This window comes from Saccopteryx bilineata, chromosome 8, assembly GCF_036850765.1.
Source record: "Saccopteryx bilineata isolate mSacBil1 chromosome 8, mSacBil1_pri_phased_curated, whole genome shotgun sequence".
Lineage (NCBI taxonomy): Eukaryota > Metazoa > Chordata > Mammalia > Chiroptera > Emballonuridae > Saccopteryx > Saccopteryx bilineata.
Window position 1 is genome coordinate 61168769 of NC_089497.1, and position 24685 is coordinate 61193453.

A 24685-nucleotide genomic window follows, 5' to 3' on the forward strand; every position below is an offset into this window, starting at 1 on the left:
CTCTGCCTGAGAATTTCTCATCCAAACCTCAATCACGTAGGATTGCGTAGAGAAAAGAAAAGGGGAGAGACAGAAGACAGAGAAGGGGGAGCGGGGTGACTGGAAAGAGGAGAAAGGAGCCTGGGAGCAGTGCGCAAGGGAGGGGAGGAGGACTTCAGCACCGGGCTCTTCCTGCGCTCTGGGAGCCGGCCCCTACCTGGCCCCACCTGGGCGCTCCGGAGCTCTACGGAGGGGGGCCCAGAGTGCCGGAGGTACTCCCACCGCCACCCGCTCTTGGTCCCACCACCGCCTCGGCAGCGGCGTCGGCGCCTGGAGTTTCCTACGGAGCTAGCGCTCCAGCCCAGTGAACAGATCCGGCTTGGTGACAGCACACAGGAGCTGGTTCAGTTCTACGCGCCCAGACCTTCAGCCCATGAATGGGAATCCATCCTGAGAGTCCCCTCCGGGGCCTGGGTTGGCTAAGGAGGGCATCCGGATAGCCCGCGGCTCTGAGCGGCCACCCGCGCAAGTTGGGCGAGTTGGCAGCAGCCCGCACCTGCCTCCTGGCCGGTGGGGCCCCGGAGTCTGCGTCCGGCTCCAAGGACCCAGGTTGGACGCTAGCCACCTCCCCGCAGTCGCCCCAGGCGGTCCCAGGGCCTCGCCTGCGCCCCTGGCGCCAGACCATGGTGGGCAGCTCCGGCCTGGATCTGCAACCACCTCTAGCCGACGTCGCCCGCAGCCAGCCCCCGCCCCACCCGAGCGGACACGCGGGTGTTCGCAGCGCGCTGGTTACTTCCTTCCTCAGCTGGGATGGGCCGCGCAGGACTGAATGATCGGCCTCGCGTCCTCCGGGTAATCCCCATCTGATTTGCCTGTGATCTACCGACTGCCGGGCGGCGCGGACCCGGGGGGCCGGTCAGCGCGGAGATGACCTGATCCTGGGCACGCCAGGGCGCCCCCTGCTTCCTTTGCTCCCTCTCTGCCGCTCGGAGACGGCTCTGTGCTGCAGCTCCAGCGGACCCTGGCGGGGAGCTCCAGTGAAAGCCGTGTGGGCGCCGAGCTGGAGCGGACACCTTCGGCATCGTTGCCTTTTGAGGGGGCTTATTTAAACTACTGAGTCATTCCAGATTTAGGATTCCCTAAATAATCACCAACTGTGCCCGTCTCGTGCCAGAAAGCAAGAGGAAAGAGAAAGAGCACCTGCTCTCGGCGCCCCGGATCCCCTGCGCCTGCTTTCCGGGGGTTTCTCCCTAGGGGGTGCTTAGCCCTCGAGGATCTCCCTCCCTCCTCCTCCCGAGTCCCCCTTCCCTCCCTCCTCCTCAGCCTCCTGCTCTCGCTGGTGCTGCTGGCCGGGGAGTTGCGCTCACCGCAGCTGTAAACAGCTGTCGCCACCCCGCGCCCCGACCCCGGCTCTGCAGCCGCTCCCACTTGGCGCCTCTCTGAGCCGAGAACAGCGGCGGCGCGCTGCGCTCCTCAGACCTCACCCAGCCCGGAAGGACCTCCTAATCTCGGGACCGCGGGCCGCAGGGAGTTCAATTGCTGCCTTCCTCTCCTGTCTCCTGCGGTTGGTGACATGTTCTCTAAAGGAACGTTTTATTCACTTTTTAGTGTTTTCTGCGGGGGGCATCCTACCCGCCTCGGTCCGGACTCTGTGCAAACGGGTTCTATATGATGGATGTGTAGATAGATACTTTGGACACCTTACAACGCTTGCGCCTCCCTAAAGGGGTACGGCTTGTGGTTTTGGACATTCTTCTTTCCCTTCCACTTGGTACTCCTAAGGCAGTGTGACCAAACTCCCCACTGCCCCTTGGACCCCGATCGCCTTGGGGTGCAAATTTGGGGCGAAAGAGTCTAGTTGACAAGAAGGTTTGGGAGCGACCTGCCCCCGCCGACAGCGGTTGGGGAAGTTTACATCTGGATTTTCACACATTTTGTCGCCGCCGCCTAGACTCTGATTTACCTTGTGGGTACCGGATTTTCGGAACTGCAACCTTTTCAAATATTAGCACTGCCTCCCGCGCCTGCCCTGTCCCTCCCGGCCGCCGAGGTCCTGCCCTCGCCCCGGCGGAGAGCGATCCCGAGGGCGCGGTGGAGCCCGGGCCTGTGGCCCTCGCCGAGCAGCTATGGCTGCGGCTATAGCCAGCTCCTTGATCCGGCAGAAGCGACAGGCAAGAGAGTCCAACAGCGACCGGGTGTCGGCCTCCAAGCGCCGCTCCAGCCCCAGCAAAGACGGACGCTCCCTGTGTGAGAGGCACGTCCTCGGGGTATTCAGCAAGGTGCGCTTTTGCAGCGGCCGCAAGAGGCCAGTGAGACGGAGACCAGGTTAGTAGAAGCCCCGGGGGCAGGGCGCTCCCCAGAAGCTGACTTCCTCCTCCCCTTCCGCAAAACACCTGGGAGCACCCACTGAAAGGAACCAAGGTCTCTCCTTCCATTCTGGCCCCGTCTTTCTTAATTTTCAGACATCTCCCTTTCAGTCACCCTCTGTTATTTATCAGCTTCCTGTCTCATATTCAGGAAAACACTTTATACTTTGATGTAACTACTCTTTGACTAGGACAAGAGTTATGTGCATAGATTCTTCTACTCCCATTTAGCTTGTAGAGTCCTTGAGGGCATTGACCACCTCATTCATTCTCTCTTCCATTCATGCAACCATCGGTCCATCCATCCATCCATCCATCCATCCATCCATCCAGTGCTTGTATTACCTACTGAGGACCTAAATTCAAATAAACCCTTTCTCCCTATATCTTTTTACAATATTTAGCATAGTTCTTGACGCATGATACACTTACTAGACACCAAACTTAAATCTATTCTCTTTCTCTAACTCTTCCTCCAGCAACACATGGTATTACATTGTGCAGATCTTCCTATCAATTTCTCAGGTACCCATTTTCTCACATGCCCTTTCACTTCCTTTTACATAGACCTCCTTTTTCTATGCTCTACCTCCAATTGCTCTCCTGGTTTCCAAGGGCTCTGTTCATTCACTTTTCTGTCCTGTTACTCCCACCCATCCTTTGACACGCGTATTTTTGGGACACTAAGGGAAAAACATAGCGTCTGCAGTTTGGCTTCAGGGAGGGTAAAGAAAACTTTAGACTTATTAGAGATTTTCTTGGCATGGCCTTTCTGAAGATGATTCTCTTATTTGGCCCTTGATTCAAATGGCTGGTCTAGAATGTGTGTCTGTTTACAAAGGGAAATTGGAGCTCTTGAGTTTCAGAGTGATTATTCCCAGCTCAAGCCAGGCCAGTGTCCCAGTTTGAGAGGATGACAGCGGAATTGTGCTTCCACCAGACATTATCGATCCTCTCTCGGTGTGACCAGCAGACTCATCTGCAATCTACAGATATTTTGTCTTGACTGTGGATGACTGAAAGGAAATACTCTCTAGAAAGAAAGCTGACATCCTGCAATTAGTTGACTAGTTTAGGCTGGCATCCTTACAACTCTGTGATGTTCTCCTGTTTTCCAGGAATGAGGCATATGGGCTAGGGTCATTGGGTGAGAAAAACACACTTGGAAAGTTTGGAGAATTGGGGCTCAGAATGAGTTTAGAAATTTGGGATTAAGTCTTGTGAAGAAGCCATCTCATCTCATCTTTCTACTAGGTTTTCATGACATCATTTCCTTCCTTCATAGTGGGCTCATTCTTTTATACTGTGATATTAATAAAACAGTAAATTTCAGGAGTAAAAAAAAATCATTAAGATCCCAGAGCAAGAGCTACTGAAGTCTCTGCTATTTTGCATCCAATTATATAACCTGTTTATTCATAAGGTAAAGATTTATGCAAAAACTAGAGTTATCTCTGCACTGTAAATAATTTACAGTAGTGTAAAATAAAATCCCTGGTATTGTGCAGTGATCATTTGGGGGCCGTCTTCCCTTAGGGTTTATGTAGTCTACAAGGAAATTCAAGCCTCTGAATTCAATGTGACTCTTATATCTCAGTCTCTGAAGAATGTTCTTGTATTCTAGTGAAGATAATTATATGGTATTTGTGAATAGATTCTACTCAACCTCCTCAGTTCAAAACAAAGTAATAAAATGATAGGTGGATTATATTTTTAAATGCAAAAGTTAAAAGTCACCTGTACTTTGCTGAAGTTGATTTGCAGATATACTGTTTGCATGGCTGAATTTTGCATAGGGAAATTGCTTCCTGTGGCCCTTTCCTTAGCCTCTCATTAGAAAATAAAGAATTTGAGAGAATTGCTGAGTTTATTGTTCTCTTCAATATTCATTTAACCCGCTCCTCTTTTTCATCTCCTTAGTGTACATCTTGGCAGAGAGAATTCTGACTGGTGACTTGCTTTAGTTGAAGTGTCACAGTAATAATCTGGCAGAAAATTGACAATACCTGTTAAGACAGGCCCAATGCAAGGGCAACATGCCAGTGTCTGTACACCAGGGACTTCAGTTTGCTAAAGCTTAGCTTAGAAGAATGGGAGTGTCGGGTATAGAAAAGCTTTTTGGAAAGATAATAGTTTGCTATTATAACTAACAAAGCCAAATAATCTGTTGATTTGCTGTCAGCAACTGTGATTCACATAGCATGGGATGAGCCTATTTATAGGAAGGTAACAACTTCCACATCTCCATTTCAAAGAGGATTCTTTAACTGGATTGGGAGAAAGTTGCTAAGCACCAAAAAGAAAAACTACTATTTGAGGGAATCTGTTTTATAAGCACTTTGATGTTTTGTTCATTTAGTATTTGAGTTATTCTTGATTGAACTCACTAACCCTTCTAAGCCACATCCTCTGAACTCTACACTGAGTCACAAGTGGTAAAGTGGGCACATTCCTTTGCCCAGACTTTCCAGGGAGTGAGGCAGAGGCAGTGAAACTAAGCCAAGTATTTAGTGGGAAAGGCCACGGTTGTATTTCTGATTTCCAGTCTGACACATTCAGTATCTCTCAATTGCCTGTCTGAGCTCACCACGTTTTGATATGTATAATATTGAAACTTTATAAACGCAATGGGAATACTGATATTACACAGTGAAGGTCTCAGATTTCAAAATCATGATATTGCAGAATGAAAATGTGAGAACTGGCAGGGTTGCCTTCTCATTATCCAGTTACAGGGCCATGGTTTAGATCAGGTACTTTATGAATGCTATCCTCAGAGCACAATGCGATGACTTATCCTGGGATTGTGCAGCAAAACTCTTGGTTAGGTGAGAAATCCTAGAATCAGAGTTGGTAGTTTGGTACAAGGTTACACAGCTATATTTTGGCAAATTTGGAATTAGAACTAGATCAAATGGGTTTTTCTTGCCTGTGCTCTTTACAACACAACACAGAAAAAAAGTAATATGAAGAACTAGGTGTTCTCCCTCAAAGGATATAAATAATTTTGTGTATTTTTATGTTTTTACCATTAGGGATTCTTGTTATAATTATTTTGTAATTAGAATAGGACTAGGGAAGGATAAAGGAGGTAGCTGGTAGAAGGAGGCATAGGCTAACGTCAGGCAATTGGATTCTGAAATGATTATCCAATAGCTAGCATGCATTATTGAAGTAAATCTAATATTGGAGACATACATATACATGGCATTGGGTGGGCTACAGCTCTTTGGAAATGAAGTGTTGGAGACCTTAAACTGGCAAGTTGGCTGAGATTCTTGAACCATAAAAAAGCCTTTAGAACATTTCTCTTTATGCACTTTCTAACAAAGAAAGAAGCGTTCTTATGATCATTATTTGAGTCATTATTTATGTATGAAATACCTGTATGAGCCAGACCTGCTTAGAATATTTGCTTACATGTTGATACCCCTTAATTTGCTATATATCTAGGCCGTTAGTACATCCTTGTGAATTACACGGCTTATTTATTTCTGACGTTGGTTTTACTTTTGAATAGAAACACCTGTGTAAGTGATTGACTTCCAAAGTATTTATGTTTTGACTCAGAAGTTACTACAGGTGATGGATAGCATTCACAATGAGAAGGGAAAGGTGTTTACAGACTCTCTGAATGTTGGAGTGGCCATGAACCTTGGAGGTCATCCAATATCACTCCTCCAGTTTTCAAATGAGTGACTCTGGAAAGTTCAGAGGAACCAGATAAACCTAAACCTATGTATTTGAAATGATTTTGTGTTTTTATTATTTTCCTATGAAATTTAATTTCTCCCCTCAAACCAGGACATTAAAAAAAATCAGCAATGAGGGAAAATGCCTTGCTTAAGGAAATTAGATGAATTGAAGTATTTGTTTTTTGTGTGCCCCTCCCTTTTTCAAAACGATGTAGTAAGTTTACACTGAGTGGATACAATAAAACAAAGAAGTGATGATAATTTTTACTAAATTTTATTGTTTTCATTGTCTATTTTTCTGAACTGTCTCTACTAACAAAGTTATGGTTATTCAAAATATTTCAATATTCTTCCAACTAGTTTTGGTAGATGTATAGTATTTAATAGCACACCCATTCAACTTTTCACTATCACACACATCACAGAAAATTGAAACTTCAATAAGAGAGCTGTTGAAAAGGGGGAAATGATGCCTAATCACATGGTCTATGGAATATAAATCAGATTTGTATAAATTGAAATAATTTTCATTACACCTCAAGTATAGATTAATATGACAAGAGATATTTTGCATGAATGGAACACACCTTTATTATATATTTTAAAAGTATGACTCATGTCTGAACTATAAAATCAGCCTAATTAAATGATATTTGGGTTGATGTCTGTTAAAAAAAAAGTTCCTCTCTTCAGAAAGCCATTTTAGGGTTTAAACTGATATTTTGTATGTGTGGTTTTTTTAATCCTTTCTTTTTTACAGCAGTGCATTTTTATCAACAAATTTTGATTGTAAGAACATTGTAAAATAGCAGGTACTGTGATCTCTTCATTTCTTTCATCCCACAGAGATCTCATCAAGCCATAAGTCAGGATTAAGACTTTAAAGTTTAAATGAAGTTAATATTCTTGAACAAAATTAGAAAAATAATTTGCAGGAAATGAGGCAATCTTTGTATCTGAGAAAGCAAGAATATTTTGAAACATTTTTAGAAAGTAAAGCTTTGTGTCACAAAATTATGTTTTCAAGAATACTGGGCTTGCTAGGATCATGCCACATTGCTTTTGTTCTAGGTGAGAGCATACTTATGCATGGAAATTGCATACTTTGTTGATGTGGTTTGAAAAATTTAATAATTATTTTTTCTTCCTTTGAGTGCTTCATCCTAATGTATATTTGTATTGACTTTTTCTTTTGGAATCATTATATATTTTACGAAGACTGTCAAAGACAGCTTCATTAAACATAGGGGCCCTCGCAATATACTACATTTTTGGATTATATTTCTACCCATTGTACTGTAGAGCTTTACTTGTTGTCCAAAGGAAGACCTAAGGGCTCTAATTCTGAAACCACCTTCTAAGCATCTCTGAAAAGGAGGAGCCTCAGATGCAAAATATCTACAAATTAATAATATATATAGTAATAACTCTTCAATATAACAACTAACTAGTATAGGACTTCAGGATCTACAATTTCTTCACAACTTTTGCCCCTTTTTTATTTTTTATGTTTTTGTTTGTTTTAGAATTATATTGATATTTTACTCATTTATTTTCTTTTTAAAATTTATTATGATGATATTGGTTAATAACACTGCAGATCATCTATCTTTATCTTTCATCCCCTTTAGCTAAGAAGGCTGAATCTGAGTAACTCAATGTGATTCAGAGCTGGAAAATCGTTGTTGGGGTGAATCCAGTTGAAAGTTCAAGGAACTGTGGAGCGTGATGACACGTTAGCTGTGCTGTTGTCTGATCTAGAGCCTCCAGGGAGGGTCTCTAATGAGGTGGAGGGGGAAGGGGAAAGACTGATGGAGGTCTTCAGGCCAGAACTGAAGAAGCAGTCCCGAAGCTATGTTATTACGTGCAGGTCCCAGGCTGGGATAGCCCTCCGCATGCCAGGAGCCTGGCAGATATCAAGGCTGCCACTTGGGGCACCTAAGCACTCGCTGGGAGACTTGGGTCCAGAGGGGTAGACTTTCCTGACTGTAAACATAAACAACTGCTTCAGATGTTTTTCAGTTATAAAGAGGTTAATACAAAGTCAGGAGAACCCTGTAGCAGTCAGTCTTCTTTCTTTCTTTCTTTCTTTCTTTCTTTCTTTCTTTCTTTCTTTCTTTCTTTTCTTTTCTTTTCTTTTCTTTTCTTTTCTTTTCTTTTCTTTTCTTTTCTTTTCTTTTTAGGTAACTGTTTAACAGTATAGTTGAGCAATTACGTACACAGATTTTGGTGTATACTTAATTTTGGAAATAGAATGTGTAAGAACATTAGGCAAGTTTCTTAATATCTTTGAGCCTCAATTTGCTGGTTTCTAAACTGAAGATATTATCTTGAGATTTTATTCAGGAAATGTCCGTCTGAATAAAAGTTTGTCTAGCATACAATGCCAACGGGGGATGGGGTAGTCCTTAGTTTTGGTCCAAAAAGCACCTCGTTAACATAATGAAGACATCCTACTACTCTCATCACGTAGGAAATTCCAAGGGTTTTTAAGAGCTCTGTGCCAGAAACAAAAATGAAGACCAAATATATGTATTTTATAAATCACACGAGGAAGTTATTTAAGCTGAGTTCTGAAGGATGAGGCAGGCCAAGAGGATGGAAGAATGTTCAAGAAAGAAGAAAACAATCTGCACAAAGATCAAGTGAGAAGGAGTTTAGTGCTTTTTAAAAATTGTTTTCTATTGATTTCAGAGAGTGAGAGAAAAAGAGTGAGGAAGGAGGTGGGGAGGGAGAGAGTGTGAGAGAAGCATCAACTAGTTGTTCCATTTAGTTGTGCACTCTTTGGTTGTTTCTTGTATGTACCCTGACCAGGAATCAAACCTGCAACCTTGGTGTGCTAGGATGATATGCTATCCACTGAGCCACCTGGCCAGGGTGGGAGTTAAGTGCTTCTGAAGAAGCTGAAGTATAGTTTGACTAAAAAGAGCAAAGGCTACAGTGATGTTGGAAAGATTGTCAAGGGCAAAGTTGTGTGACATTAGGGGTTTTGTATTTTAATCCAGGATCCAAAGAAGAGTTAGAAGTAGGGGGTGATATAATATGACTTGCATTTTTAAAAGGATGCAATGGCTTTGGAGAGAAGAATGAATTGCAAGGGAGCCAGAGTAGAAGCAAAGGAATCTTAAGGCTTCGAGGGCATCAGTCTGGGCTGGCAGTGAGATCTCAAAGTGTGGTACAGAGGCCCTCAGAGCAATTTGCAAATCTTTCAGTGTGACAAGGTCAAAACTATTTTCATAATAGCATTCAATAATAATACTAATTATTTGCCTTTTTCATTCATAAGTGTTCATTGGAGTTTTCCAGAAACTTTATGATATATCCCATAATCATCTGAAATTCTTTCCCATTTCAACCATGTATCAGGTTATTTTTTCATACTTTAACCAAAACAACATATAGGAAGAGATTAAATGCAGAAGTAGACTAGAGAATTCAGCTGGTTTCTTTTTTTTAAATTTTATTTAGAAAATTAAATTTAAAAGGGTGACATTGATCAATAAGAGTGTATAGGTTTCAGGCAAACATTTCTACAGCATTTGAGCTGTTTATTATGTTGTATACCCATCACCCAACGTCAAACCATTTTCCATACTGTGTATTTGTCCCTCTTTATTCCTTTCTACCCTTTCCCCAGCATCCCCCTCCCCCTGGAAACCGCTTCACTTTTAGCTGATTTCTATTAAGTCAGACAGTAAAAAGATTTGCAAACATATAAGCTACTTACTCATATTTTTTGTTTGTTTTGGACAATAAAACATTTTGTTTCATTAAAACATGCTATTTATGTGAATATTTAATGGGCTTATAGTTTTTTATTGATATATAATGGACATAATATATTAGTTTCAGGTATACAGTATAGGAATTTGATATTTGTATATATTGCAAAAAGGATTATAATAAGTCTAGTTAATAACCATCACCACAGTTACAGATATTTTCTTGTGAAGAGAACTTTTAAGATCTATCTTAGCAACTTTGAAATATGTACAGTATACAGTATTAACAATAGCCACCATACTGTACATTATTGTTATTTTTAATAAATATTTGAAAAAACATATTGTAATTTCTAAACACAGTAAACAATGGAAGATATAAAACACATAAACAAAAGCTCTTTGGAGTACTCTATGGTTTTTAGGAGTATAAAGGATGCTGAGACCATAGAGGTTGAGCACCACTGATTTAGACTACAGATGATGTTGACATGAAACATTATGGCAGTGGCCGCGGATATGGAAAGAATCGGGGGAATTGGAATGAGTAGAACCTGTAATAGGTAGATATAATCAAGAGAGAGTAGGTGCCTGGCTAATTCCTGGCTGAGCAGTTCAGTAGTGAGTGGTGACTTTGCCAAGATGGAAGGAAGCTTGGGGAGAAGCAGGGTTGATCTGGGTCAGATAATATAATTCCCAAACTACGAAGCACTGTAAAATGCTATGGTAAAAAAATGAATAATGATATTATTTATCGTTTAATAGTTTTAAATATGATGAGGATCCTGAATATCCCTCCGTATAAGGCCATCAGCTTTATTCTTGAAATCTCAAGGAAACATTCTAGAACAGGGGTCTCCAAACTACAGCCCGCACTTCCGGAAGGGGCACCTCTTTCATTGGTTATCAGTGAGAGGAGCACATTGACCATCTCAGTAGTCAAAAGCAGGCCCATAGTTCCCATTGAAATACTGGTCAGTTTGTTGATTTAAATTTACTTGTTCTTTATTTTAAATACTGTATTTGTTCCTGTTTTGTTTTTTTACTTTAAAATAAGATATGTGCAGTGTGCATAGGGATTTGTTCATAGTTTTTTTATAGTCCGGCCCTCCAACAGTCTGAGGGACAGTGAACTGGCCCCCTGTGTAAAAAGTTTGGGGACCCCTGTTCTAGAGTGTTCACCCTCCTCCATTGAGCCAGGGCTCTTGCCTTACAGAGGCAATTCAGTGAGAATTTTTTTTTTTCATTTTTCTGAAGCTGGAAACGGGGAGGCAGTTAGACAGACTCCCGCATGCGCCTGACCGGGGATCCACCCGGCACGCCCACCAGGGGGCGATGTCCTGCCCTTCTGGGGCATCGCTCTGTTGCGTCCAGAGCCATTCTAGTGCCTGAGGCAGAGGCCACAGAGCCATCCCCAGCGCCCGGGCCATCCTTGCTCCAATGGAGCCTTGCTGCGGGAGGGGAAGAGAGAGACAGAGAGGAAGGAGAGGGGGAGGGGTGGAGAAGCAAATGGGCGCCTCTCCTGTGTGCCCTGGCCGGGAATCGAACCCGGGACTTCTGCACGCCAGGCCGACGCTCTACCACTGAGCCAACCGGCCAGGGCCAATCCAGTGAGAATTTTTAGGAAGAGAAAAATATTAAGGAAAGTAGAAAACCTTAATAGTTTTTCTAATCTTTTAAAATTGAAACAAAGTATTTGGTATCTACTAGGCTTTTAACGACATTTGACCTGTTTCAGTCCTGAATATATCCTGAATATGATTTTCCTGTGTGTGTCACCTAGATGATTTCTTCTTGAGTTTGGACCTGGTTCGTTGGTCTTTGTATAATCAAGTCAATTTGAAAAGACAAACATTAAATAAAGTCCTTATTTGTCTGCCTATGGTTAGTCATTTGATCAATTTGTGGTATTTATACATCCCCTGGCTCCCTGCTTTAAACCATACTTTTGTAATGCCTCTTAATTGGAATTTAAGAATACACTGTCGTTTCCTAATGACTTTTTAGGTATGTAAGGTCTAAGACCAAATTTGGTTTCTTAGGGGAAAAAAATGACACGGGACAAAATGGACCTGTGGTTGAATCATGAAATGTTATAATTTAGAGATTATATAGGAGAACAGTATCGAGCCCAGCGGCAAAATGATATCACCTGTTAGTTTCTAAAATGTGCTAATACCACATACCCAGGACATTCAATTTAGTGTGTCTACTTGGGAGCTCCAACATCAGTTATCAGGTCTGTTTGATTTTTAATCCCCTAGGTAATTTTCATCTGCAGCCAGGGCTGAGAAACACTGACCTGTTTCAGTCCCATCATTTCCTACCTTGTGGCCCTTAAACAAAAAATGATTCCAAGGAACATATTCAAGATGCCTAGAAACTGTGTAAACCAATTTTAATTATAATGGTGATTCCTTCCTTTTCCTTATTGTTGAATCTCTTAAGTGTTTACTGATGTCCAAAACCTGAACCACATTATGTGATATGCCTGCGCACCTCATCTCCCTGATTAGCATGCTGGTTCCTAAGGACAGGACCCATGCCCTGTTCCTCACTCGATTCTCTGTGCTTAGCATCCTGCTTGCATCCCTGCAGATCCTCCGTCACTATTGAATAAATGAGGAAATGACAAGCCAACTCGCTGAATCTCAGTTTTATACTAGCCTTGAAGATGAATCTCAAGTTAGTGTCTCCAGTTTTCACATTAGGATGCTGAGGTCTAGTAAGCTTGCAAAGTCTCAAGAGCCTCTCAAGATTACAAGATTAGTTCAAAGTAGATTCTGGGTTTGAACTCAGGCTTGTTTTTCCTAGTTTCTCTCTCTTTTATTTGTTTTACACTCTGCCCTCACTGGAAATGGACCTCAGTTTCTTTCTATGAAAAATAGATAAACTGTATTAAGGGTAGCCAAGGGACTTTTTAGCATGAAAAGTCATTAAATACCCCCTTTTCCCAGAAACACTTATGACTAGGGACATGAGACACTCATCTGCTTCCTGCTTCGTACTTACACAGGAAGCGTAACAATTTTTCCGAGTTTGCTATTTAGGATGTTCCTAACTGCTTTCCATGGTTTAATTACACGGTTTAAAGCAATGTGCTCTGAAACATATTTTGTCTAAAATATCAGTCTTTGTTTCTTTTGACCTCAGATTAGGCTTATTCTTTTTCTTCAAGTAATCATAATTAAGTCCAGCATACTTTAGTGTTTTAGACATTTTTTTTTCCCTAAGGTAAAAAAAGGGATTGAAATAAAGTGTGTGTAAGAGATTCAGGAGAGGAAAAACAATAAGATTGTTCAATTTATTATAAAAATAAATAAAAATGTGTACAAGACATGTTTTTATTGCTAGTGGTGATTTAATGTTGTATTTTAATTTGAGGAATTCAAAAGATGACACATTCTACCCTCAGTGCCCTAGAATTAGCTACTATTTCTCAAATAATTAAGAACCAGGGAAAACATTTAAGTAAGTACTAAAAGCAGGGATCCTTATTCATATTGCTGTGTTAGAATAAGTGTCAGATTCTGTTTTTAAACAAATATTTCTAGCTGAGTTGTCCATATAATATCCATCTCATTTGTGATGTTATATTGGGGAGAAGACTTTAAGAAAGGAGAGCCACCTGAAATCCCCTAAAGAGGCTAGAACAGGAAGAGGTTGATGTCTGAGTAATTAATACAAAATGATGGAAAATAATAAAAATCTCCAATTCCAATGAAACTGAAGTTTCTCACCATGGAGCCAGTTAAAGCTGTGGTGTTGTTTGTTTAATTTTTTAAAAGAGCACTGCTGTGGATTTTTGCAACCAGAGAGTAGCCATGAGGTGATGGGTGAGTAGCATATGAAGTGATGGTCCAGAAGCTCAGGGTTCTAGGAAAGGAAACCATGTTGATAGAAACCCAGGCTTCCTCTGTAGTCCTCTTGTGGGACATTACACTGAGATATTGGAGAAGATGTACTTCCCTTTCAGAACAGTAGAGGGCGTTTCTGTTTGCCTCCTTGCTGCACCTGTCTTTCCCTAACAGGTCTTGTGGCCAGACCATGGTCCTTTACAGCTTTTGCTAAGTAAAGTAGTTGTCAGCATCTTGGCTGGGCTGCCTCCACATTCTGCAGCAATGGTATCTTGAGAGGTCTGTGTATTCCTCTCTGCCCACCTACAGGCCACAAGGAAAGCAGAACCAAAAGGGAGATTCGGTTTACAAGAATGCTTTTCTAGTGTTTATACAAAATTCTCTTCTTTGAGGTGATCGTGAGCTGCCTTTCTGGCTTACTGCACAGCTTCTTGAGTTAGCATACCATTCATTATGGTTCTGTTTATGAAACCACTGTCTTGGTTGGGCACCTGAAAATGGGGCTCCTTGGCTTTATTATTTTCACCTAAACCACAGTCATGTCCACTGTCTCTCTCATGCTAAGCAACCACATTCAGTGTAAAGCTTGTTTCCATGGAGCTGATGGGTGAGGCTGGTGAGGCTGGAGAGTCTAGAGAGCAATAGGCTTCTTAATAGCAATGCTCTTAATCCATTATTTGAATACAGACTGAAATTTTGATTTAGTTTCTTGTTGGAATTGGCACTGAGACTTTGCCTCATGCCATTGCATATCTGCACTTGAGGATGAGTATCTGTGATACCAGCCTTAGAAAGTCCACTGAGTAGGGTTTATGACAATGTGCTGGTGGGTTTGTGTAGGAATATGCTCTGAAAACATGCAGAGTTAGGGTGAACAATCAGAAACTGAGGTACCCTAGGGTGAAAACCCTGAGCGGTCGAGAGTCCAGAGGCCTCACTGACCTGTACTGAAAATAGTGTGTGCTGGAAACAGCAAAACAGCAAGATAAGATTTAGCAACGATTTAGCAACACAGAACATGTTTAGGCTCTCAGAACAGAGATTAGGAGTCAGCATGTTCCTTGTCCTTTACCCCTGAAAACTGCTTCCTGGAGTTATTTGTACTGGCTAATAAATATCTGAGTAAGGCTGGGGACGAGGCCTCAGTTCTTGTCTGTGGACTGAGGCTGTTGCCTCCCCGTGGCCCCTTGGAGTGTTCCATCTGGTCTCCGAGTAGTCGTTGTTGTCGCAACAAGTGCCCGTGTGAGGAACAGCAGGTGTGCTATTCCAAGTAGTCATTGTCCCATGACAGGTTTGAATTGGAAAACTCAGGGAACTGAGACTTCAAAGCGGTAAGGTAGGTTATTCAGCTGTGAAAGGTCAGGGCACACACTGAAACTCACAAAAGCTAGCACCTTACTACTGCTCCGCCACCGCTGTCTCCTGAGGGACACTGCGAGATGATGGTAGCAAGAGCTATTCACCCATTCCTGGTCTTGATCAATTTAAATGTGGGTTATTCCTTTTAATTACCCATAGTAACCTCTTTCCGTGCCTAGTTCAACCATGGCTCGTGGTCCCAAGAGGCCTCCGAAGCATGTAGCAGCTCCAAAGCATTAGATGCTCGATAAACCGACTGGTGTGTTTGCTCCTTGGCCATCTAGCAGTCCCCACAGTCTGAATGTCTCTCTCTCATCATTTTCCCAAGAAACAGACTTAAGTATGCTCCAACACAAGATGAAGTAAAGAACACCTGAAGCTTATTAAGATTGATAGCAAGGTCTGAAACAATATAACGTGCCCAGTTTTATTGTTTTATGGATGTCATCAGTAGAAATTGTACACTTGAAACCTGTATAATTTTGTTAGCCTGTGTCACCCCAACAAATTCAATAAAAAAGGGAAGAAAGAGACTGTCGAGAACTTCCCTGTCTGATTGTGACACCATGGATCGCATTGCTGTTCATTGTATGACCCCTGAGGAGGTCAGTACAAGCTGTGCAAAGTGAGGAAGGTCTGTGTGGGATCAGAAGGAATCCCTCGTCTGGTAACCCACGATGCTTGCACCATCCACTATCCGGATCCCCTCATCAAGGTGAACGACACCATTCACATTCACTTGCAGACTTACTGATTTCACCAAGTTTGACACTGGTAACCTATGTATGGTGACCCGAGGTGCTAACCTGGGAAGAATTGGCATGACCACCAACAGAGAGACTGGTTCCTTTGACGTAGTGCGTGTGAAAGATGCCAATGGCTACAGTGTGGCCACCCTGCTTTCCAACATTTTTCGTTATTGATCAAGACAACAAACTGTGGGCTTCCCTTCTCCATAGAAAGGGTATCCACCTCACCATTGCTGAAGAGCGTGACAGGAGACTGGCGGTCAAAAAGAGCAGTGGGTGAAATGAGCTCTAGGTGTCATGATTGGAAGGGTCTTTGCATTTAATTAAACATAATACAGCGTGAATGAATGAATAAATAAATAAATAAATAAATAAATAAATAAAGTCAAGTTCTATTGCCCCTGATACCTATTAAATATTTGTCATGTGCTTGAGAACAGGATACAGCAATAATGAGGAAGTCCCTGCTTTCCTGTGGGGCAGTATATATAATAATTAAGATTTGTTAACTCTGGCTAGGATTTGTATTATTGCATTCCAAGTTGTAGTTTTGCTGTGTTCTTTTGGACAGCTTCTCTTTTAATGTCTCTATTTCAAGATAAATAATAATTCCTTAATTAAAAAATGTTAGCTACAAGTTGTCTTTTAAAAATGTATGTGTGGATTTAAGGCCTGGCTGGGAGCAGGCTATTTTATTTTATACATATACGTAATCCACATGAATAAGATGCACAATGAAAACTTTTTCCTCCATACCCCGCCCCTCCAACACACACAGCACTCTAGCCACCCCCGACTCTGTTGACCTTTATAGGACATTCACTGCATTTATCCATTTCACTTCCTTCCATTTATAGTTGTTGTTTCCCCCAGGGATGCCATTAACCTCTCCACCTCTTTTACTTACCCAGACACAGCCCCTCTTTTAAAAAAACATGCTGTAGGCCCTGGCCGGTTGGCTCAGTGGTAGAGCGTCGGCCTGGCGTGCGGGGGACCCGGGTTCGATTCCCGGCCAGGGCACATAGGAGAAGCGCCCATTTGCTTCTCCACCCTCCCCCTCTCCTTCCTCTCTGTTTCTCTCTTCCCCTCCCGCAGCGAGGCTCCATTGGAGCAAAGATGTCCCGGCCGCTGGGGATGGCTCCTTGGCCTCTGCCCCAGGCGCTAGAGTGGCTCTGGTCACGGCAGAGCGACGCCCCAGAGGGGCAGAGCATCGCCCCCTGGTGGGCAGAGCGTCGCCCCTGGTGGGCGTGCCAGGTGGATCCCGGTCGGGCGCATGTGGGAGTCTGTCTGACTGTCTCTCCCCGTTTCCAGCTTCAGAAAACAAACAAACAAACAAACAAACAAACAAACAAAAAACACAAAAAATCATGTTGTAGTCCTGCCTGTGCGTTATCTGAAGCCCAGCTCAACTCCCAACTCTTCTGCTACATCTTCCCAGCAACTCCCAAGTAGAATCAACCTCTGCTTGCCCCAGGCCTCATTTGGCCTTGTAACTATATTGTCTGCAATTCCATCTGTCTTGTCTTGTAGTTACTGTATAAGTATGTGTTTTTGCCTTTGGAGTGTGAGTTCCTGTGGGAAGAAGACCCTATCATTTTGATGCTCTCTGCATAGTAGGTGGGCAGAAATAACTCATCAAAATGAAATGAATTCTGTTGGTGACTGATGTGCTCATGACATTAGTACTAGTCAGGCTCCAAGGGAATTTCTGCACAACTGTGAACATGCTGAGCAAGAAAAGGAATTTGTATATTAGGCTAATATTAATTTACTTTCATTTGATATTAAAGTGCAGAAATATCATCAATACATTTTTATTTGAAATATAGCTACTCAATAAATATTTAGAATCTCATATTCCCTTCCTCTCCAACCTAACTTCCAGTTGCCAGCCCTGTGTCACTCAGTACATCCTTTTTCTTTCTCAGCAGAGTAACTACTCATAAAGGGGACAGTTTCTATGGGAATACTAAAAGAGGGATCATCTTTTTATTAATTCATGTCTTTGCCCCAGAAACCAAGAGGAAGTGAGTGCTGTAGCCAATGTAGTAAAGGACCCATTTCTATTTTGACTGGCTTTGGTTTCTTAACATTGGGTTAATGAGAGAGAACCTTTGCCATTGATTTCAGATCCAGTCATGACTGGCCCTTACATTTACAGTTGAAGCCAACAAGTCATTTTAGTGTTAAATACCCTTGAGGGAACATATTCACTCTGGTTGCACTTTCCTAGGTAAAGATCTAAGTGATGGGGGAATACAGTATTGATTGGGTCTAATGAAAAAGCTTTTTTCTGTCAACTCTTTATTACCTCATTGGCTTTTCTTCTTTCCTCTTCTCTTAGTCGTGAAGTTATTGATAGCAGCATTAAGTAAGTCTTCAGTGTATACTACAATCTTCTGTATTTATTCTTTTGCTGGCTTTGAAACCCACCCGTTTTCTTAAGAAGATATGAATAAACAAGGTGTTTGATTCAGTCTCGGGTAACATAGTGTTATAGAAATAACTTGAAAGCAGTCTTTTTGACCTTGGGGAAGGCCCTTTTCTGCTCTTCAGTGTAATTTTCTCATTTTCAGAATAAAGGGCTTATATAAGATGGTTTCTGAGATTCCTTTCAGCTTTATCATTCTTGATGTATGTTTCTGATGTTAAAACTTATAAAGGAAAAGTGGTTGGATTCCAAGACATCGGTATGTCAGATATAAGAAAATAGCTTAATAATATTTTGGATATGAAATTCTAGGATATTTGACATCTGTATTAAATGGAATAACAAAAAAATCCTGAAATATATTTTGTTAACTTCTCCTATATTCTTTACTTTTTCTTAAATCCATTAATTTAATTGAATACAAATTGACTTTTAAAATTTTTCTTGTATTTATTTTTAACACTTCATTGTGTATTCAAGTTAGACTATTACATAAGTTTGAACATCAGCACTGACATAATTTAATAAGATGGTGGTGGAACCCTATATTGTTCTATTTATTTACTAGTGCAGCCTCAAGATAACAAGACAGAATAGACAGCAAAAGTAATCATGTGATATTGAGTGAAAATTAAAGAATTATATCTAAATAAGCTAATATGAAATGTATTTCACACAAATTTAAAACTAAACAGTGGAAATATGGTAAAGTATAGGGTTTTTTATCTGTGCAATATGGTTACAGTATACATAGGGAAATAAATTAATACATAGGAAATTTTTTTATCTATGAAGCATTAACCATGTTATTTTCCTAAAAATAAGCTTGGTCCCCTCCCTGAATTTGAAGTCTAACACAAAGTAACTTTTAGGAGTTATAGCACCTCAAAAGGATGTATAGCATCTAAAATTGCATGGTATTTGGTGGGTGTGCTGGTGGTCCTGATTATCTGCCTCTGGACAAGCTCTAATTTGTCAGTTTCACTGTAGAGGGGCTTTCTTGAAATCAAACATAATAATCCGGGTTTGAGCTGATAAATCCAGAGTAAAACACCGTTGGTCTAGTGTAGAGTTTCTGTGAGGGTGTTAGCAGGCCACTTTTTCCCTCTGCACAGTAATATTTGCTTAACGGTTCTTGCAACAGCTGTTTATATGTGTTTTGAGAAAAGAACTTTATACTTTCACAGTAGGAATTTTCTTATTTTTTAATGTTAACTACACTCTTAGGATTTTTTCTGAGAGGTTTCTGCCTGCATTCTAAATTAAGTCTCCAGTTGGTCTAGATCAGTAGTTTTCAACCTTTTTATGCTTGGGGACCAATGAAAATAGAATTATTAAGGGGACCACTAAGGCCGAAATCACCCTGAGGCTATGTGAGTTTGACTAAGATCATGGAGTCTTTAATCTTCATACAACATCATCGTGGTTAACTGGTTCGCGAACTGGCACAGACTTTCTGTTAGACCAGTGGTTGAAAAATCTCTGGTCTAGACTCATCTAAATTGATTGAGGCCCTTTCACAGGTAGATTTCACAGAATGCAAACTATATGCTCAAAGGTTTTCTATGCTTCATTTTAAGAGTTTTGAGTACAAGTTTGTTCACAATGTCACTATTAGAATCTGTGCACTAATATAAGAAGAGCTGTACATTTACTAGTCCCGGGACAGTGGTTCCTCTTGTCCTCTTTGTGCTCATGCAAACCCCATTCATCAGATTCAGTCATGTACCTCACGATTTGATCTCTGCAATGTTTTATTTCTTTGTTTATTCATCAGACACTAACTGAGGACTTTCTGGGAACTATAAGGAATAAAAATATGAATCAGGTATAGTCACTAACATTGTATGAACTAATGTTCTTAGTTTCATATTATCTTTTTCCTGTGCCATCTGTCACTGCCAAGATTTAGGGGCTTGTTGTGACAACCTGATATGTTTAACTCTTCCACCTGGTGTCTCAACCTCTTTTCTAGAACCCCTGATCATTCTCTGTACAGAGATTTTTTTAAAATATGCATAGTATCATGTTAGTTCCCAGAAAAAAAACTTTGTAGCTTTCTACTTGCATACAAAAGCACCTTTTAATGGCTTAAAAATGGCTCTAATTTCCTAACACCTTGTTCTCTCCATCCCTTTATCCTGCTCTCTTACTTGGGGCATTTATCCACAGCCCCGACACCAAGTGCCTTATTAGAGCCAGGCTGGGGACCACGAGAAGGATTACATTAGGAGTAAATGTAGGTGGTAAGCACATGAACAAGTGGATTGTGATGGGAAACTGGGTGGTTGCATGTCCCAGCACGTTTGTTATTTGGTTCTTTTCACTTTATGAAGTCAATTACAGGTTAAGCACTAACAAAGCTTAGTCTCCTTTTTAAAGTCTAGGATTAGGAAGGAGGAAGTTCTCATGCTGAAGGAATAATATTAAAAGATAGGTAAGCAGTTCCCAACCTTCTCCTTGAGGAATTCCTCCATCCGGATGGTCCCAGACCTCAGAGGAAAAGTGTGGAATATATATTCTTAAATTATGTTTTTTCCTATTTATTAGACATTCAATTATGTTTCATTATAAGATTATTCTCTTTTTGTTGTTGGTTATCTTTGTTTCCTTATATTTTGAGTTTTTAATAATAAGTAGGTATCACAGATATCAATATCTGGAAATAATTGACAAGAGTTTGACACTGCTCTATATTTCCTAAGATATGAGTAAAAGTTTCTGCTCATTTTTTTTTCTTTCATTTTTCCGAAGCTGGAAACGGGGAGGCAGTCAGACAGACTCCTGCATGCGCCCGACTGGGATCCACCCAGCATGCCCACCAGGGGGCGATGTTCTGCCCCTCTGGAGCGTCGCTCTGTCTCAATCATAGCCATTCTAGCACCTGAGTCAGAGGCCATGGAGCCATCCCCAGCACCCTGGCCATCTTTGCTCCAATGGAGCCTTGGCTGTGGGAGGGGAAGAGAGAGACAGAGAAGAAGGAGAGGGGGAGGGGTGGAGAAGCAGATGGGCACTTCTCCTGTGTGCCCTGGCCGGGAATCGAGCCTGGGACTTCTGCACGCCAGGCCGACGCTCTACCACTGAGCCAACCGGCCAGGGTTCTGCTCATTTTATTTTTCATCTTTTTTGTGTTTCATTTTTAAAAACTTGAATTTTTTTTATATTTTTCCAAACTTGAGTACCTATTTATGTAGTATTTCATAGTCTGACAACATATAGCAAGTTGCTTTCAAAAATGTGAAATGTCTGAAAAATATAGTAAATACATTTTTGATATCTTTAAAACACTAATGTATTAATTTTTTAATCTTTATTTTTCTTCTGTAGTCCCTTCATCTCCAAATCTTATTCCATTTATCACATTATTGAAATTACATGTTTGAAATTCATCTCTCTCCCTTAATAGATTGATTTCTTTTTAGTGAGTGATTTTTAATTTTAGGCCTTTCAAAATCTAGTATAATATCTAACATATTATATTTCACTAGAAAATAATTAAGATATGTCTATTTCTATAACTTCACATATTTTCTGTAAAATGCACTATATATTCTGATACCCTCTAATATAATAATTCACTTTTTGTAGTTGAAATTCTATTACACTGATTTGGATTGTTTTTCCTTTTGCTTTTCATAAATACTTATGTTTTTGGCACTTTCAGTTACAGAAAATGAGTCATGCAATTTCTGTTTTGTTATTCTACTTATTGAAAATAACTACTGATTTATTGAAAAAATGAAGTAAGACATAAAATCAAATCTACTATAAAAGATTATAAAAGATTACTTAAGCAGAACTTGGCTTTCTGAATTAGTTTATTAATAAGCCATTTTCCTTCCCTTAAGTTAAAAAAAAAAAGAGAGAGAGAGACATTCTTGGATGTCTCATCATCTAACAATGTGACTAAACATACTTTCAGTTTATTTGAATCTTAAATTGCTAAGCTTCTGAGTGACTCCTAACTGGTATTACACTTGTCACATCTAGTCTGTGAAATCACAAAAAGGCCAACTTTGAGGTATTATTGGAATTCTTCCTCTGATACATCATCATAAAATATTAACCAGCTCCTCCATAGAGCTCTTCCACAGGCAGGCCTGCCAGGGCACGTTCTCATTCACTGGTAATAATGGTTCTGATTACGGTCCTTGGATTTTTGCTGTGCAGTCATCCCACGTCTGAGACAGGAACACTGTGCATAGTTTCCTTTCTCCTTACTCAAACACAGTGTAGATTCCTGATAGCAATTGCTCTTTTTCATATTCATATTATTGTTTTGTTTTTTTTTTAATGTTTTTTTTATTTAATTTTATTTTATTTATTCATTTTAGAGAGGAGAGAGGGAGAGAGAGAGACAGAGAGAGAGAGAACAGAGAGAGACAGGGGGGAGGAGCTGGAAGCATCAACTCCCATATGTGCCTTGACCAGGCAAGCCCAGGGTTTTGAACCGGCGACCTCAGCATTTCCAGGTCGACACTTTATCCACTGTGCCACCACAGGTCAGGCCTATTCATATTATTGTTATTCGCATTATTGTTACAGAAGTCTGTGATGCCATATGATGAGCTACTATGTCCTCCTGCAGTATTTAGAGATACGAGAGCTAACTGTCAACCTTATGGAAGACCATGAAGTATATAAAGGTTCTAGCCCTGTGTATGAACCATCATAAGTGCTCAGTACCATTTAGTTTCTTTTTTGCCTCCCAGGTTTTGACTCTAATTCCAATGCTCTTTTCATTAAGCAAGGATCTATCTTAGTAGCCGCTTTATTGGGTAGATCAGGAATAGTTTTGTTTCTGCGTTTATTCAGTTGGTCATTTTCAATTTGTGTTCTTTACATATTTCATTGTTTCTATGCCTTGTGGTGTGTTTTGAGGAGAAAAGGAAAAATTGTAAATGATATAAATCACTCTCATGATGATTATACCAAAGCATTTTTTTTAAAACTTTCACATGCACTCTTATTCTTCTGGATTTCACTATATGATAGTACTTTATCATCAAGCCATCAATTTTATCTATTTTTATTTCTTAAATAAATTTTAAGTGAGAAAAGTAATTTTTGATAAGATTTGAATGTTATGCCTGACTTGTGTGGCACAGTGGATAAAGTGTCAACCTGGAACGCTGAGGTTGCCGGTTTGAAACCCCGGGCTTGTCTGGTCAAGGCACATATAGGAATTGATGCTTCCTGCTCCTTCTTTTCCCCTTTCTCTCTCTCTCTCTCTCTCTCTCTCTCTCTCTCTCTCTCTCTCCCCCCCCCTCTCTAAAATGAATAAATAAAATCCTTAAAAATAAGATTTAAATATTGTTTTGGAGGATGAGATGTACAAGCATTGCATCCCTGAGTCATAAATTAGTCAGAACTTATGAGAGATGAAATTTGTGTAGGGAAGAATTAAATAATGAAATAGGACACAAATAGTAATTGCTATAAATCATATTTAAGATATGTTCCTGAGATACACTGCAGTTAGACTATTGTGTGTATGTGCAATGCACATACATACTTACTAACAGATATAAAGATTTGTGAGTAAATAAATTATTAAAAAATTTACAGACCCATGAAAAACACATATCACAATAAGCACTTACGTCAGATTGGAACCAGAAAATCAGCTCTGGAGAGAAGGTAATCGGATTCATGTTCAGACAGTATTACTATGTATGCGTCATTTCTTCTTCATTTTTGAGCCCATATTGAAAGATTACCATGTACTGGCAATTGGACTAAGTAACAACTAGTTACTTCATCTTTCTAAGCCTCAGTTATCTTACTGTTAAAATAACCTAATAAGTATACTAATGATACTTCTAATGCTTAGACAGAGGCCTGTGACCTGGACTGTGCTCGGAACTTCCTCCAGGCTAGTCTTTCTCCGGGGAGTGAGGAGGTCCATGGCTAAGGGGTCATGTGCTTCTGGATCCTATGCTTCCTTATTCTATATTACATTTGGAGTATCTGTAACCCTGGAATTTGCTACCCAACATCTCTGAGACCCTTGTCAGGGGCTGTGTGGCCCTTTTCCTGGGGCCTGTACTTCCCAGGGCCTATTGCACTACAGGAGGTAAACTTCTGGACCTGAAGGGTCACTAAGGCTGTTTGCAGGAGGTGAGGACGGCACTTGGACATGCAGGCTTCTGTCCACATGAATCTCCATCACGCGCCTGTCAAGTGTTGGTTGACTGGAGCCTGGGTGGGAAGGTGAGGTGTAAGTTAGGAGCTGGGGTACAAGTTTTCTCGGTACTGCCATTATTGGAAAAATATTCTGAGAAATTTAAGTTTGACCTTGGGTTTCTGAGTCATTAAGAAGATATAATTTTCAAGTAGCATGTTTTATAAAAGTTAGTTACCTTGACTTATAAATTTAAATATTAGACATATGGCATTTGGGTCTCTTGCACTGAGCCCTAAAAGTATTAGGAATGGGTCTGAGTGGTCTCTACCTTAAAAGTCTGTTTCAAGGAACAAGTAGGATACATATAAATCCCTAATATTCTAATATATCTAAAATTTAT

The 24685-nt window shown here is 40.8% G+C and overlaps 1 protein-coding gene and 1 pseudogene across 3 annotated transcripts in view; both read left to right on the forward strand.

Moving 5' to 3' along the window:
• The window catches only part of FGF12 (fibroblast growth factor 12), a 614868-nt gene that overhangs the window by 302187 nt on the left and 287996 nt on the right, over positions 1–24685 (forward strand). Inside the window, exon 1 of one of the 3 annotated variants that reach the window (XM_066241207.1) lies at positions 166–2304. The exons of the other annotated variants lie outside the window; for them this stretch is intronic. Within the exon in view, the coding sequence (XP_066097304.1) occupies positions 2106–2304 (199 nt within the window). The 5' untranslated portion in view covers positions 166–2105. Of the gene's footprint in view, positions 1–165; positions 2305–24685 lie in introns of those variants that run through there. 3 annotated transcript variants of the gene reach the window in all.
• Positions 15165–16007, forward strand: LOC136311926 (small ribosomal subunit protein eS4, X isoform-like; annotated as a pseudogene).